At 39.8% G+C, this 16,460-nt stretch overlaps 1 protein-coding gene across 4 annotated transcripts in view; it reads left to right on the forward strand.

Annotated features, from left to right (window-relative positions):
• Window positions 1–16,460, forward strand: part of MTHFS (methenyltetrahydrofolate synthetase) — a 260,674-nt gene that overhangs the window by 28,247 nt on the left and 215,967 nt on the right. Inside the window, exon 3 of one of the 4 annotated variants that reach the window (XM_033852246.2) lies at window positions 15,363–15,412. The exons of the other annotated variants lie outside the window; for them this stretch is intronic. Within the exon in view, the coding sequence (XP_033708137.1) occupies window positions 15,363–15,412 (50 nt within the window). The remainder of the gene's footprint in view (window positions 1–15,362; window positions 15,413–16,460) is intronic. 4 annotated transcript variants of the gene reach the window in all.

The raw sequence follows: 16,460 nt of genomic DNA on the forward strand, positions 1-16,460 counted from the left end.
AACAAAGACCCAACAGAGCCAAAAAAAAAAAGAGTGGGGTTTTGGTCTCAGATGGAGCTGGGTTTGTTTACTGGTCCTCTTGTGTGCTAGCCAAATGGACACGAGTAAACCCCCTCTTTCTAAGTCTCTGTTCCTTCGTTTGAACATGGGTATCTGTTTCACTGCATTGTTATGAAGACGAAATAAAATTTGTATAAAGCTTTTAGTACAATGCCTAGTACATAGTTAGTGCTTGATGATGAGGAGGATCACGACTCTTTTACATGAAATAGCGATTTCAGTCCTGATTGTAAGGATCACTGGGGGTGGTATGTGCCCAGAGTGCTCTGGGGACCCAGGACAGGGTTCTCTTTGCCCGGAAGTGTTTGGGAAGAGAAGTACTATCTGAGCCGAGTCTTTAAGTGTGAATGGTAGTTTGTTATGAGGTTTTATTGGGAGGAAATATATCCTTTTTAATAAGTTTCGCAAAAAAGTGCATTGCCACAGGAAACCTGCCTAGTATATTGAAAGTATACTCAATGTATAAATAGATTGAAAAAGTTGGTTAACAGTCTCTGAATCTTTATTCTTGAGAATCTGTAAATTTTCATTTTATCCTATTATTTCATGTTTTTTAATATTAAAGTCTTAATCCTTTTTGAATGTGCGTTAACGTATAGAGAAGGAACCTAACTTTTTATTAAAAAAATAGCCAGGGGCTTCCCTGGTGGCGCAGTGGTTGGGAGTCCGCTTGCCGATGCAGGGGATACGGGTTCGTGCCCCGGTCCGGGGGGATCCCGTGTGCCGTGGAGCGGCTGGGCCCGTGAGCCATGGCCGCTGAGCCTGTGCTTCCGGAGCCTGTGCTTCGCAACGGGAGAGGCCACAGCGGTGGGAGGCCCGCATACCGCGAAAAAACAAAAACAAAAACAAAAACACAAAAACAAAAAAATAGCCAGGTGTCCTAACACCATTTAGTGAATAATATACCCCTTTCTTGCTGGTATGAAATGGCACCGTTTTCATGTATAAATTCTTGTACATGTTTGGGTCTGTTTTTGGACATTTTAGTTATTTACCAGTGATCTGTTTGCTTATTCTGGCACTAGTGCTATGGTGTTTTGATTAACATAGCTGTATAAAGGTTGTTTAATGTATTTTAATACCTGGTAGAATAAGTCCTAATTATTCTTATTTTTAAAAAACTTAGCTGACTATTCTTAACATTCATTTTTGAGATTAACTTTAAAATTATTTTGTCAGTTTCTCCCCTCAGATCCTCTAGAGACCTTGGTTGGAATTGTGTCAGATTTTTAGATTAGTTTGGAGAAAATGGATTTCTTTACATTAGCCTTCTCCTGGAATATGGCATGCTTCCCTAATCAAGACTTTTTCTTTGCTCCTTTATAGATGTTTTTGCTTTTAATCATGTTGTTTCTGCACATTTCTTCATAAGTGTATTCCTAATCAATTAATATTGTTGTTGTGAATGGAATTTTTTTCCATTATATATATTTTTTAATTTTTCTTTTTTTTTTTTTTTTGCGGTGCGCGGGCCTCTCACTGGTGTGGCCTCTCCCGCAGGCTCCGGACACGCAGGCTCAGCGGCCATGGCTCATGGACCCAGCCGCTCTGCGGCATGTGGGATCTTCCCAGACCAGGGCACGAACCCATGTCCCCTGCATTGGCAGGTGGACTCTCAACCACTGCGCCACCAGGGAAGCCATATTTTTTTTAATTTTTTAATTTAATTTTATTTATTTTTTTATACAGCACGTTCTTATTAGTCATCAATTGTATACACATCAATGTATACATGTCAATACCAATCACTCAATTCATCACACCACCACCACCCCCCCCCTGCCACTTTCCCCCATTGGTGTCCATATGAATGTTCTCTACATCTGTGCTCAATTTCTGCCCTGCACACCAGTTCATCTGTACTATTTTTCTACGTTCCACATATATGCATTAATATACGATATTTGCTTTTCTCTTTCTGACTTACTTCACTCTGTATGACAGTCTCTAGATCCATCCACGTCTCTACAAATGACCCAGTTTCGTTCCTTTTTATGGCTGCGTAATATTCCATTGTATATGTGTACCACATCTTCTTTATCCATTCATCTGTCAATGGGCATTTAGGTTGCTTCCATGCCCTGGCTATTGTAAATAGTGCTGCAGTGAACATTGGGGTGCATGTGTCTTTTTGAGTTATGGTTTTCTCTGGGTATATGCCCAGGAGTGGGATTGCTGGGTCATATGGTAATTCTATTTTTAGTTTTTTAAGGAACCTCCATACTGTTCTCCATAGTGCCTGTATCAATTTACATTCCCACCAGAAGTGCAAGAGGGTTCCCTTTTCTCCACACGCTCTCCAGCATTTGTTGTTTATAGATTTTCTGGTGATGCCCATTCTAACTGGTGTGAGGTGATACCTCACTGTAGTTTTGATTTCCAGTTCTCAATAATTAGTGATGTTGATCAACTTTTCATGTGCTTCTTGGCCATCTGTATGTTTTCTGTGGAGAAATGTCTATATAGATCTTCTGCCCATTTTTGGATTGGGTTTTTTTTTTTTAATATTGAGCTGCATGAGCTGTTTATATATTTTGGAGCTTAATCTTTTGTCCGTTGATTCGTTTGCAAATATTTTCTCCCATTCTGAGGGTTGTCTTTTCATCTTGTTTATGGTTTCCTTTGCTGTGCAAAAGCTCTGAAGTTTCACTAGGTCCCATTTGTTTATTTTTGTTTTTATTTCCATTACTCTAGGAGGTGGATCAAAAAAGATCTTGCTGTTATTTATGTCAAAGAGTGTTCTTCCTATGTTTTCCTCTAAGAGTTTTAGAGTGTCTGGTCTTACATTTAGGTCTTTAATCCATTTTTGAATTTATTTTTGTGTATCGTGTTCTGATTTCATTCTTTTACATGTAGCTGTCCAGTTTTCCCAGCACCGCGTATTGAAGAGACTGTCTTTTCTCCATTGTATATCCTAGCCTCCTTTGTTGTAGATTAGTTGACCATAGGCATGTGGGTTTATCTCTGGGCTTTCTATCTTGTTCCATTGATCTATGCTTCTGTTTTTGTGCCAGTACCATATTGTCTTGATTACTGTAGCTTTGTAGTATAGTCTGAAGTCAGGGAGTCTGATTCCTCCAGCTCCGTTTTTTTCCCTAAAGACTGCTTTGGCTATTCAGTGTATTTTGTGTCTCCGACAAATTTTAGGATTTTTTGTTCTAGTTCTGTAAAAAATGCCATTGGTAATTTGATAGGGATTGCATTGAATCTGTAGATTGCTTTGGGTAGTAGAGTCATTTTCGCAATGTTGATTCTTCCAATCCAAGAGCATGGTATATCTCTCCATCTGTTGGTATCATCTTTAATTTCTTTCATCAGTGTCTTATAGTTTTCTGCATACAGGTCTTTTGTCTCCCTAGGTAGGTTTATTCCTAGGTATTTTATTCTTTTTGTTGCAATGGTAAACGAGAGTGTTTCCTTAATTTCTCTTTCAGATTTTTCATCATTAGTGTATAGGAATGCAAGAGATTTCTGTGCATTACTTTTGTATCCTGCAACTCTACCAAATTCATTGATTAGCTCTAGTAGTTTTCTGGTGGCATCTTTAGGATTCTCTATGTATAGTATCATGTCCTCTGCAAACAGTGACAGTTTTACTTATTCTTTTCCAATTTGTATTCCTTTTATTTCTTTTTCTTCTCTGATTGCCATGGCTAGGACTTCCAAAACTGTGTTGAATAATAGTGGTGAGAGTGGACATCCTTGTCTCGTTCCTGATCTTAGAGGAAATGCTTTCGGCTTTTCACCGTTGAGAATGATGTTTGCTTTGGGTTTGTCGTATATGGCCTTTATTATGTTGAGGTAGGTTCCTTCTATGACCACTTTCTGGAGAGTTTTTATCTTAAATGGGTGTTGAATTTTATCAAAAGCTTTTTCTGCATCTATTGAGATGATCATATGGTTTTTATTCTTCAATTTGTTAATATGGTGTATCACATTGATTTGCGTATTTTGAAGAATCCTTGCATCCCTGGGATAAATCCCACTTGATCATGGTGTATGATCCTTTTAATTTGTTGTTGGATTCTGTTTGATAGTATTTTGTTGAGAATTTTTGCATCTATATTTATCAGTGATATTGGTCTGTAATTTTCTTTTTTTGTAGTATCTTTGTCTGGTTTTGGTATCAGGGTGATGGTGGCCTCATAGAATGAGTTTGGGAGTGTTTCTTCCTCTGCAACTTTTTGGAATAGTTTGAGAAGGATGGGTGTTAGCTCTTCTCTAAATGTATGATAGAATTCACCTGTGAAGCCATCTGGTCCTGGACTTTTGTTTGCTGGAAGATTTTTAATCACAGTTTCAATTTCATTACTTGTGACTAGTCTGTTCATATTTTCTATTTCTTCCTGGTTCAGTCTTGGAAGGTTATACCTTTCTAAGAATTTGTCCATTTTATTGGTATAGAGTTGCTTGTAGTAGTCTCTTGGGATGCTTTGTATTTCTGCGGTGTCTGTTGTAACTTCTCCTTTTTCATTTCTAATTTTATTGATTTGCGTCCTCTCCCTCTTTTTCTTGATGAGTCTGGCTAATGGTTTATCAATTTTATTTATCTTCTCAAAGAACCAGCTTTTAGTTTTATTTATCTTTGCTATTGTTTTCTTTGTTTCTATATCATTTATTTCTGCTCTGATCTTTATGATTTCTTTCCTTCTACTAACTTTGGGATTTGTTTGTTCTTCTTTCTCTAGTTCCTTTAGGTGTAAGGTTAGATTGTTGATTAGAGATTTTTCTTGTTTCTTGAGGTAGACTTGTATAGCTATAAACTTCCCTCTTAGAACTGCTTTTGCTGCATCCCATAGGTTTTGGATCATCATGTTTTCATTGTCATTTGTCTCTAGGTATTTTTTGATTTCCTCTTTGATTTCTTCAGTGATCTCTTGGTTATTTAGTAATGTATTGTTTATCCTCCATGTGTTTGTGTTTTTTACGTTTTTGTCCCCCTGTACTGTAATTGATTTCTAATTTCATAGCATTGTGGTCAGAAAAGATGCTTGATATGATTTCAATTTTCTTAAATTTACTGAGGCTTGACTTGTCACCCAAGATGTGATCTATCCTGGAGAATGTTCCATGCGCACTTGAGAAGAAAGTGTAATCTGCTGTTTTTGGATGGAATGTCCTGTAAATATCAATTACATCTATCTGGTCTGTTGTGTCATTTAAAGCTTGTGTTTCCTTATTTATTTTCATTTTGGATGATCTGTCCATTGGTGTAAGTGAGGTGTTAAAGTCTCCCACTATTATTGTGTTACTATCGATTTTGTCTTTTATAGCTGTTAGCAGTTGCCTTATGTATTGAGGTGCTCCTATGTTGGGTGGATATATATTTATAATTGTTATATCTTCTTCTTGGATTGATCCCTTGATCATTTTGTAGTGTCCTTCCTTGACTCTTGTAACATTCTTTATTTTAAAGTCTATTTTACCTGATATGAGTATTGCTATTCCAGCTTTCTTTTGATTTCCATTTGCATGGAATATTTTTTTCCATCCCCTCACTTTCAGTGTGTATGCGTCCCTAGGTCTGAAGGGGTCTCTTGTAGACAGCATATATATGGGTCTTGTTTTTGTTTCCATTCAGCAAGCCTGTGTCTTTTGGTTGTAGCATTTAATCCATTCACGTTTAAGGTAATTATCAATATGTATGTTCCTATGACCATTTTCTTAATTGTTTTGGGTTTGTTTCTGTAGGTCCTTTTCTTCTCTTGTGTTTCCCACTTAGAGGAGTTCCTTTAGCATTCGTTGTAGAGCTGGTTTGGTGGTGCTGAATTCTCTTAGCTTTTGCTTGTCTGTAAGCTTTTGATTTCTCCATCGAATCTGAATGAGATCCTTGCTGGATAGAGTAATCTTGGTTGTACGTTCTTCTCTTTCATCACTTTAAGTATATCATGCCACTCCCTTCTGGCTTGTAGAGTTTCTGCTGAGAAATCAGCTGTTAACCTTATGGGAGTTTGCTTGTATGTTATTTGTCATTTTTCCCTTGCTGCTTTCAATAATTTTTCTTTGTCTTTAATTTTTGCCGATTTGATTACTGTGTGTCTCGGTGTGTTTCTCCTTGGGTTTATCCTGTATGGGACTCTGCACTTTCTGGACTTGCGTGGCTATTTCCTTTCCCATGTTAGGAAAGTTTTCTACTATAATCTCTTCAAATATTTCCTTGGTCCTTTCTCTCTCTCTTCTCCTTCTGGGACCCCTATAATGTGAATGTTGTTGCATTTAATGTTGTCCCAGAGGTTTCTTAGGCTGTCTTCATTTCTTTTCATTCTTTTTTCTTTATTCTGTTCTGCAGCAATGAATTCCACCATTCTGTCTTCCTGGTCACTTATCTGTTCTCCTGCCTCAGTTATTCTGCTATTGATTCCTTCTCATGCAGTTTTCATTTCAGTTATTGTATTGTTCATCTCTCTTTGTTTGTTCTTTAATTCTTCTAGGTCTTTGTTAAACATTTCTTGCATCTTCTCGATCTTTGCCTCCATTCTTTTTCCGAGGTCCTGGATCATCTTCACTATGAATTTTCTGAATTCTTTTTCTGGAAGGTTGCCTATCTCCACTTCATTTAGCTGTTTTTCTGGGGTTTTATCTTGTTCCTTCATCTGGTACATAGCCCTCTGCCTTTTCATTTTGTCTATCTTTCTGTGAATGTGGTTTTTGTTCCACAGGCTGCAGGATTGTAGTTCGTCTTGCTTCTGCTCTCTGCCCTCTGGTGGATGAGGCTATCTAAGAGGCTTGTGCAAGTTCCCTGATGGGAGGGACTGGTGGTCTGTAGAGCTGACTGTTGCTCTGGTGGGCGGAGTTCAGTAAAACTTCAATCTGCTTGACTACTGATGGGTGGGGCTGGTTTCCATCCCTGTTGGTTGTTTGGCCTGAGGCAACCCAACCCTGGAGCCTAACCAGGCTCTTTGGTGGGGCTAATGGTGGACTCTGGGAGGGCTCACGCCAAGGAGTACTTCCCAGAACTTCTGCTGCCAGTGTCCTTGTCCCCACGGTGAGCCACAGCCACCCCCCGCCTCTGCAGGAGATCCTCCAACACTAGCAGGTAGGTCTGGTTCAGTCTCTTATGGGGTCAATGCTCCTTCCCCTGGGTCCCTGTGGGCACAGACTACTTTGTGTGTGCCCTTGAAGAGTGGAGTCTCTGTTTCCCCTAGTCCTGTCGAAGTCCTGCAATCAAATCCCACTAGCCTTCAAAGTCTGTTTCTCTAGGAATTCCTCCTCCCATTGCCGGATCCCCGGGTTGGGAAGCCTGACGTGGGGCTCAGAACCTTCACTCCAGTGGGTGGACTTCTCTGGTATAAGTGTTCTCCAGTCTGTGAGTCACCCACCCAGCAGTTATGGGATATGATTTTACTAAGATTGTGCCCCTCGTACCGTCTCACTGTGGCTTCTCTTTTGTCTTTGGATGTGGGGTATCTTTTTTGGTGAGTTCCAGTGTCTTCCTGTTGATGATTGTCCAGCAGCTAGTTGTGATTCTGGTGTTCTTGCAAGAGGGAGTGAGAGCACGTCCTTTTACTCCGCCATCTTGGTTCAGGGCCCCCCATGATGAAACTTTTTAAAAAGACCTTTTGGGAAGTCTGAGTTCTTCTGCCAGCACTCAGTAGGTGTTCTGCAGGGGTTGTTCCACATGTAGATGTATTTCTGATATATTTGTGGGGAGGAAGGTGATCTCCACGTCTTACTGTTCCACCAACTTGAAGCTCCTCCTCCATTATATTTTCAAGTTGGTTATTTTTGTCATATAGGAAGGCTTAGGAACATAGGCTCAAATTTCCAAATGGTTCTATTTGAACCAGACTTCTGGTTCCAGAAGTCTCTGAAGTAATTTTAAAGTTATTTCCTTCAAAATTTTAAGTTCTATAAAATGAAATTTTAGAAAACTTAATTTCATAAGAAACTTGCATCTTTGATAACATGTTTTCAAAGTGAGGTATCTAAGACTAGGTTTTTAAAGGCTGCTATGTTTTGGATGGGCTGAGCAGTTTCACCAATTTCCAGCAGATGTCAGTGTTTTATAAATTTATTAGTCTGAGGTGGAGGTTTTGTCTCCAGTCTCCCACATTTATATATTCTTTAGTCATTTAATTAGCATACTGGGGATTATTTGAACTGGAAGAGATTTTGGAGATCATCTAAGTCTGTCCTTTGATTTTGCAGAAGAAAGAACCAGGTGTAGTAGATGGGAAATGACCTGTCCAAGGTCACACAGTCACACAGAGTGAGGCTGAAACTCAGGTGTTCCTGTTTCTGAAACACCCTCTCTCTGAAAGACTGGTAAAAGATAGTCACCAAAACCACAGAGAAGAAAATGTGTAGAGTCCAGTATAGAAGCTGTATTTGGGAGAAAGGGAAGCAGGTGCTCTTCTATTTGTTTGGGTAGGTAAATATTAAAAAATATTTATGAACAAGATGTTAGATTCTTAGATTATAATAATAATTGGGTGAAATGAACAGAGAACAGTTGGCTTTTGTTACCTGAATGTAGAATTATTGGATGTGAAAGTGACCTTTGATAGAATGTCCGGTTCTTCATACTGTAGATATAACATCAGAACTTGTATACGGCCAATGGAATAACTCCCTGCCCACTCTCTGCACAGCCTATTTGATTATGTTTAAGAGAAATGATATAAATCATTCAGTACCCCCTGTGTCAGAAAATATTATCCAAGAATCTATAATCTTTTCCAGTAAATACAGCAAGTAATAGAAAAATGTTTTTTTATTCTGTCTTATGAGAATTCAGGGTAAAGAAACCAGGGTAACACTTAAGGGCAGCTTTAGACAAAGTTATGAAGTAGGCAAAGTGACAGTTTCAGAGAAATAGGCTTCCTTTAATCAGCTGACTCTTCCCTATCAATATCTGCTTATAGAAAAAATATGGGCCATTTAATCTTCATCACAGAGGTGGAAGCTTCCAGGGTACATATGCTAAGTACCTACCCCTCTGACATCAGCGCTCACCTGATTTTGGAGGAGTGAGAGCCCGTGTGGATTGGTGTGAAGGTGAAGGAAGTACCCATGGACTGAGTCTTAAAGATGGGGTGGGACTTCCACAAAGTACAGAGACTCGAAACATGGGACAAGCCTGTGAAGGCTAGAAAGTGAATCTATCAGGACACCTGGTGAAAAGGTGATTATGTTTAGAGTTTAAGGTCAATGAAACTAAGGTAAGATTGAGGGTAGATTTGGGCTGGTTTGGCTTTAGACTTTTTTTTTTTTAAATTTTATTGGAGTATAGTTGATTTACAATGTTGTGTTAGTTTCAGGTGTACAGCAAAGTGATTCAGTTATACGTATACATATATTCATTCTTTTTTAGATTCTTTTCTCATATAGGGTATCGCAGAATATTGAGTAGAGTTTCCTGTGCCATACAATAGGTCTTTGTTGATTATCTGTCAGATATAGTAGTGTGTGTGTTCATTCCAAGCTTCTGATTTATCCCTTCCCCTCCAGCGTTTCCCCTGTGGTAACCATAAGTGTGTTTTTGATATCTGTAAGTCTGTTTCTGTTTTGTAAATAAATTCATTTGTATCATTTAAAAAAATTAGATATCACATATGAGAGATAATCATATGATATTTGTCTTTCTCTCTCTGACTTACTTCACTTAGTATGATAATCTCTAGGTCTATCCATGTTGCTGCAGATGGCATTATTTCATTCTTTTTCATGGCTGAGTAATATTCCATTGTATGTAAGTACCACATCTTCTTTATGCATTCATCTGTCAATGGACACTTAGGTTGCTTCCATTTCTTGGCTAGTGTAAATAGTGCTGCAGTGAACATTGGGTGCATTTATCTCTTCGGATTATGGTTTTCTCCGGATACATGCCCAGGAGTGGGATCGCTGGATCATATGGTAGTTCTATTTTTAGTTTTTTAAGGAACTCCATACTGTTCTCCATAGTGGTTGTATCATGGTTTTAGACTTTCCGAGGTGGAAGTCACAGTATGTGATGCTTTCCTAAAGGTTTATTGTTTTGAAATAATAAGTTGAAAAAAATAGTACAGAGAGGTCCTAAGTAGCCTTCACCCATTTTCCCTTGATAATAATCTCTTACACAAGTGTAGTACAAGGTCGAAAATGGGACATTGACTTTGTACCATCTACCAACCTTATGCAGATTTCAACATCTACTCATTTATATGTATGTGTGTGCATATTTCTATGCAGTTTTGTCACATGTATAGATTTGTGTAACCACTACAACTATCAAAATACAGGACAGTTTCTTGACTACAAAGGAACGTATTTGTTTTACCCTTTCTAAAGATTTTTAAAAGCTTCGAAGGAAATCCAATTTTCTATGGCTAGGGAGGGTTAGAACTGTGGTGTCCAGAGTCCTGGGTCTTGTTTGCAGCCCAGAGATCTGGCTGACAAGGGCCCTCTCAGGAGTCCCTTCTGACATATCGTTGGTAGTGTGTAGGAAGAGCGGGCAGTTTTGTAATAAATTTTATAAGGAACGAAACCGCTTAACTAGGAATATTCTATGTCGAGTTTTTTTAAGTGGCAGAAAAGATCTATTTGCTTTCTCCCCTGTCTGTAAGCTTGAAGATACTGCCTACTTGTTCTCCGTGATTTCCCCACCTGCCAGTGGAGTTCTGATTTTCCTGAAGACTCAGCCTGGCTCTCTGAAGCCGCTGATCTTTCCTTTGTTTTCCTCTTAACCATCTTTAAGTGTATCAGTTCAGTAGTGTTAAGTATATTCACATTGTTGTAAAACAGATCTCCAGAACCTTTTCATCTTGCAAAACTGAAACTGTGTCCATTAAACAATCCCCCTTTCCCCCTCCCACCTGCCCCTGGTAACCCCCGTTCTACTTTCTGTTTCTGTGAACTTGACTATTTTAGATACCTCATATAAGTGGAATCATTTAGCATTTGCTTTTTTGTGACTGGCTTAATTTATTTATTGATTGTGTCACACAGATATACAGGGAATTGTCCTTAAAATTCTCAGAATCACTAAGCTTTGAATCTAAAGAGATCTGGGAAATTGAAGGTTTCCGTCTATCCATTTTACAGATGAGAAAAATCAGACAACCAGAGGTTGCCTGAGGTTAGTGAAAAATCGTAGGAAGTTCTATAATTTCTTCTCAGTTTTGTTGAACTTTTTAAGGCCCATCTGATTATGAACAACGGTGAAAGTATCCCAAACTCAGAGCCAAAGTAAACCTATAGAAAATGCCATTTGGATAAAGCTACTGTTGCTGTTGATCTATTTTCTGCAAAGCATTTTTGCATATCTGCAATAAAGACAGTTTAATTCTTTTTTTCCAGTAAGATTTATTTGGTCGATATCTGCGAAGGTAGGGTAAGCTGAAATATAGTTTTGTTTTGTTTTCTTTTCTTTTTTAACCTATGGTAGATGCTCCAAATAAGGGCTTTGCAAACTTTTTCTGTAAAGGGCCAGATAGTAAATATTTGGGGCTTTATGTGCCAAACAATGTCTGTTGCAACCATTCAGCTCTGCTTTTTTAGTGTGAAAGCAGAGCATGGCTGTGTTCCATTGAAACTTTATTTACAAAAGTAGGCAGCAGGCCAGATTTGGCCCATAGGTCATAGTTTTCCAGCCCCTATAGTAAAGTATTGGGACCTTCACTTTCACTTTTTTGGTCTTTAGCGTCTTACTTGCTCTCTCATATAGGAGACAGTTGTAGTTGTTTATGGTGATGGTGATGATTTAGAAAATAATGTGTATCAAATTATCATTTCCTATTGACATAATTTTAGAGTTATTTCCTATATATCTTGCTAGCCTTATGATAGAATAAAAAGCACTTAAGGAAATAACTAACTTTTTTTTTTTTTTTTGCGGTACGCGGGCCTCTCACTGTTGTGGCCTCTCCCGTTGCGGAGCACAGGCTCCGGACGCGCAGGCTCAGTGGCCATGGCTCGCGGGCCCGGCCGCTCCGCGGCATGTGGGATCCTTGCGGACCGGGGCACGAACCCGTGTCCCCTGCATCGGCAGGCGGACTCTCAACCACTGCGCCACCAGGGAAGCCCCATAACTAACTTAAAAAAAAATAAATACATTTATTTATTTTTGGCTGCATTGGGTCTTTGTTGCTGCGTGAGGGCTTTCACTGGTTGCGGCGAACGGGGGCTACTCTTCGTTGCGTAGCGTGGGCTTCTCTTTGTGGTGGTTTCTCTTGTTGCGGAGCATGGGCTCTAGGCGCATGGGCTTCAGTAGTTGCAGCATGTGGGCTCAGTAGTTGTGGCAGATGAACGCTAGAGCGCAGGCTCAGTAGTTGTGGCACACAGGCTTAGTTGCTCCGCAGCATGTGGGATCTTCCCGGACCAGGGCTGGAACCCGTGTCCCCTGCATTGGCAGGCAGATTCCTAACCACTGCGCCACCAGGGAAGTCCCAACAGCTTCTTTTCAAAGGATCTCTGTAAAGGGAAAGGCCATTTGTAACAGGCAGGATCCTTTCCATGACATGTATTTCAGAGACTTCGTGTTTCAGAGAGTCCACGTGGCCCCCTGCTTTGCTCAGGGCTCGGGCACTCACTTGTGGATATCTCTGGCCTGCACACAGTTGGCAATAGAGAGTCTACCCACCATTACAGGTGGTTTGGGCTAATTGGAAATCTACGTACCGTAACTGTTGGAGTATTAGTGCTGGGACTGTTTTGATTATTCAACAAGAGCTAACTTTCAGAGTTCACAGAAAGAGAATAAGTATTATTCATACCCTAAGTATAATAGCAGCTAACACTTATTGAACATTTACTAGAGCTTTTACATACCTGCCTTTATTTATTTATTTAGTCACTCTATCAAAGTAGGTAGTAGTATTATTTCCGTCTTAAGGAGAAGAAACTGAGAATTAAGAGAGAGTAAGTAACTTGATTAATGTTTCTTAGCTAGTAAGTGGTAGTTAGGGGATTCAAACCCAGGTAGTCTCTCTAGAAGCCGGCACACTCAATTGCTGTGCTATATAACCTCCAAGGCTCTTGTCCTTGAAACACTAGAAGCCTCATGTTTTAAAAGGTTTTAGCAGAATTTGGTTATATAGGCACCTGGTAAAAAATACAAACTGTCCAAAGGATAGAGTGAAAGTGTAAAGTGTCCTTCCCACCCAAGTAAGTCGTCCTGTTCCCTGATTCCTTTCTCCAGAGCCAACCACTGTTACTGTTTTTTTTTCGGATCCTTCCTGAGATATTCTTATAGGGGTTTACCAATATTTATTATAGGTAAAAGAGTGATCGGTCTTTATAATCCATCTTAGCTCAAATTCTGTCCTGTTGTCCTCGATATTTTTCAGGGCTCTCTGGGTTAGGAGGAGGAGGAGGATGTTGTTGGTAAGATACTCAGCAGCTAAGTCACCAAATACTATTCATGTTTCTTATTTCTTTGCTCTCAGCTTTACCTAGAAGAATCTAAATTTCTATCATCTCCTACTTCCTTCATTTAAACACAGTGTTTGCAGGGTTTACAAGCTTGAACTTGGAAACACTTAGATTTTAAATATAAGACGTACAGAGATTGTCTTACATTCTGAATACCTCATTTGCTGATTAGTGGAGTGATCTGTCATACCTGGGGATCCTAGGGGAACGGATGCCTCACATGGTGTTGGGTGCTTGTCCCAGTGCTCTTGTGACAAATACAGTCCCTGTATTTTGACATGAATGTTAGTTAGGACCTGTGCTAAAAGAAAGGATCTTATAATAACAACACAGAAATATCAATCATATGATAATCGTGTCTTTAATAGATGGTTTTTACTATAGTGTGTTTGATTCTATATGGAGATTCCCAAGTGGGCAGAATACATTGTGACCAAACATAGCAGAAAGAGTGGAGGTGCATTTACAATGAGATTTTTAAAAATAGCTGACTGCGTTAGGTGGTTTCATTGAATACTCTTTAAGAGCATTATGGATTTGCAGGGAAAGACATTTTTTGAAAACCCAATTTTTATATATAATCAGAACTTGAGTATATTTTATGACTATGAGCACATAAATGGTTTTGTTTACTAGCTTGTATGCTCTCCACTGTTTTACTATGAAGAGTGTGTTGACTTAAAACAAAATGCACAATGTGAGAGTTGCGAGTTAGGTTGTATTTGGGGCAAAATGAGGACTGCAGCCCAGGAGGCAGCATCTCAGATAGCTCTTAGAAACTGCTCCGAGGGGGCGAGGGAGGAGCCAGGATATATAGGAATTTTTCAACAAAGGGCAGGTAGTCGGGAATGTCAAAAGATTATTGTTAAACAAAGAAAACCAGATATCTCAAGTTAAGAAAATTAGCGTTTTTCTATGTATGGGAAGATGCAAGAGTCTGGGCTCACTGAAATCATTCCTTCGATGTGCACCTCAGCTATCTGGGGGCTATATCCTGTATTTTTACGTCCCGAGTTTCCTCAGGGCTCACCGCAGGGAGTGGCTGCGGTCTGATGGCTGCTAGATGGCTTGTATTCTTTTCAGCCCTGGCTCACCAGCTCACGCTGGAGGGCTGCAATCATTGGTGACTGTGACATCCTTTGTTTATTGATATGGCAGGAAATATTCCATTTATAAATTTTCCATTTATCAAGTGATTCAAGGGGGTCGTGCTTCAATCTGTTCTTTCCGAGGCAGGCATTAATGAATTCAAAGCATGTGGTATTGATTTTTGAGAGTTCTACCATAAGAGCTATTAAGAATTATTGATTCTGTATTTTATTTTAGGGTTTCAGCTTCTTCATGTTTGAGCAGCCTGTTTAATGGAAGCGCCCGTGTCTCTACATGGCCTAAGGAATATGCATGCAGCAATTGATTAAGTTGACATTTGGTATTAATAGCTTAGAGACTCTTTACAGCATAGTATGCTTACCCATTTTAGGTGAAGGCAATTTTGACTGATGTTTCATAGCTAATAAGTGGTAGTGCTGGGATTCAGACCCAGGTAGGCTGTCTCCAAGTCTGCACACGCCACCCCTCTGCTCCACTGTCTCTAAGGCGCTTGCCCTGGTCATGTTTCCTCTGTGCCTTTGCCTAAGGCCACTTGTACTTTTGGCAGTAGGCGCACTGTGTGCTGTCAAATCGTGATCCACCTGGGCAGCCGGCCCTCAGCTTCATTTCTTATAAGCTGAATGCCTTTAAGGAGCAATTTGACCTCTCTGAGCACTGTGTATGTTTCTTCACCTGTGAAGTTTCAGGGGAGAGTAGTAATCCTTGCCCTCCTGCCTCACCAGGTAGATGTACTGAGCAGCTGATTTAATTCATCCTTCTATCCCTGGGGCATAGAATAGTGTCTGACAAATTGTAGACTTAACAAGTGTTAGCTTCTCTGCTTTCTTCTCCTCTTCCAGAAGCTGGATTTTGGATGAGAGTTAGATGCTGCGTAGGATGGTCTGAACAGGTAACTTCTTTTTTTTTTTTTCATGCAAGGATATTTTATTGAAGTGCTCTCTTCTTGCATTTTTGCATTAAGCTCAATTTGTATTTTTATAGATTACTGCTCCTGCTCTGCCTTCATATAATCTATTTGTTCTTTTTTTTTTAACATCTTTATTGGAGTATAATTGCTTTACAGTGTTGTGTCAGTTTCTGCTGTACAACAAAGTGAATCAGCTGTATGTATACATATATCCCCATATCCCCTCCCTCTTGCACCTCCCTCCTGCCCTCCCTATCCCACCCCTCTAGGTCGTCCCAGAGCATCAAGCTGATCTCCCTGTGCTATGCAGCAGCTTCCCACTAACTATCTGTTTTACATTTGGTAGTGTATATATGTCAACGCTATTCTCTCACTTCGTCCCAGCTTCCCCTTCCCCTCCTGTGTCCTCAAGTCCGTCCTCTACGTCTGCATCTTTACTCTTGCCCTGCCACTAGGTTCATCAGTACCATTTTTTTAGATTCCATATACATGCATTAGCGTATGGTATTTGTTTTTCTCTTTCTGACTTACTTCACTCTGTATGACAGACTTCAGGTCAATCTACCTCACTACAAGTAACTCAGTTTCATTTCTTTTTATGGTTGAGTAATATTCCATTGTATATATGTGCCACATCTTCCTTATCCATTCATCTGTCGATGGACATTTAGGTTGCTTCCACGTCCTGGCTATTGTAAATAGTGCTGCAGTGAACATTGTGGTACACGTATCTTTTTGAATTATGCTTTTCTCAGGGTATATGCCCAGTAGTGGGATTGGTAACTTATTATTTTTTAATAAATTTACTTATTTTATTTATTTTTTGGTGCACTGGGTCTTCGTTGCTACACGCAGGCTTTCTGTAGTTGCGGTGAGTGGTGGCTACTCTTTTTTGTGGTGCGTGGTCTTCTCATTGCGGTGGCTTCTCTTGTTACGGAGCATGAGCTCTAGGTGCATGGGCTTCAGTAGTTGCAGCACATGGGCTCAGTAGTTGTGGCTCTCGGGCTCTAGAGCGCAGGCTCAGTAGTTG

This window comes from Tursiops truncatus, chromosome 2 (assembly GCF_011762595.2).
Source record: "Tursiops truncatus isolate mTurTru1 chromosome 2, mTurTru1.mat.Y, whole genome shotgun sequence".
Taxonomy (NCBI): Eukaryota; Metazoa; Chordata; class Mammalia; order Artiodactyla; family Delphinidae; genus Tursiops; species Tursiops truncatus.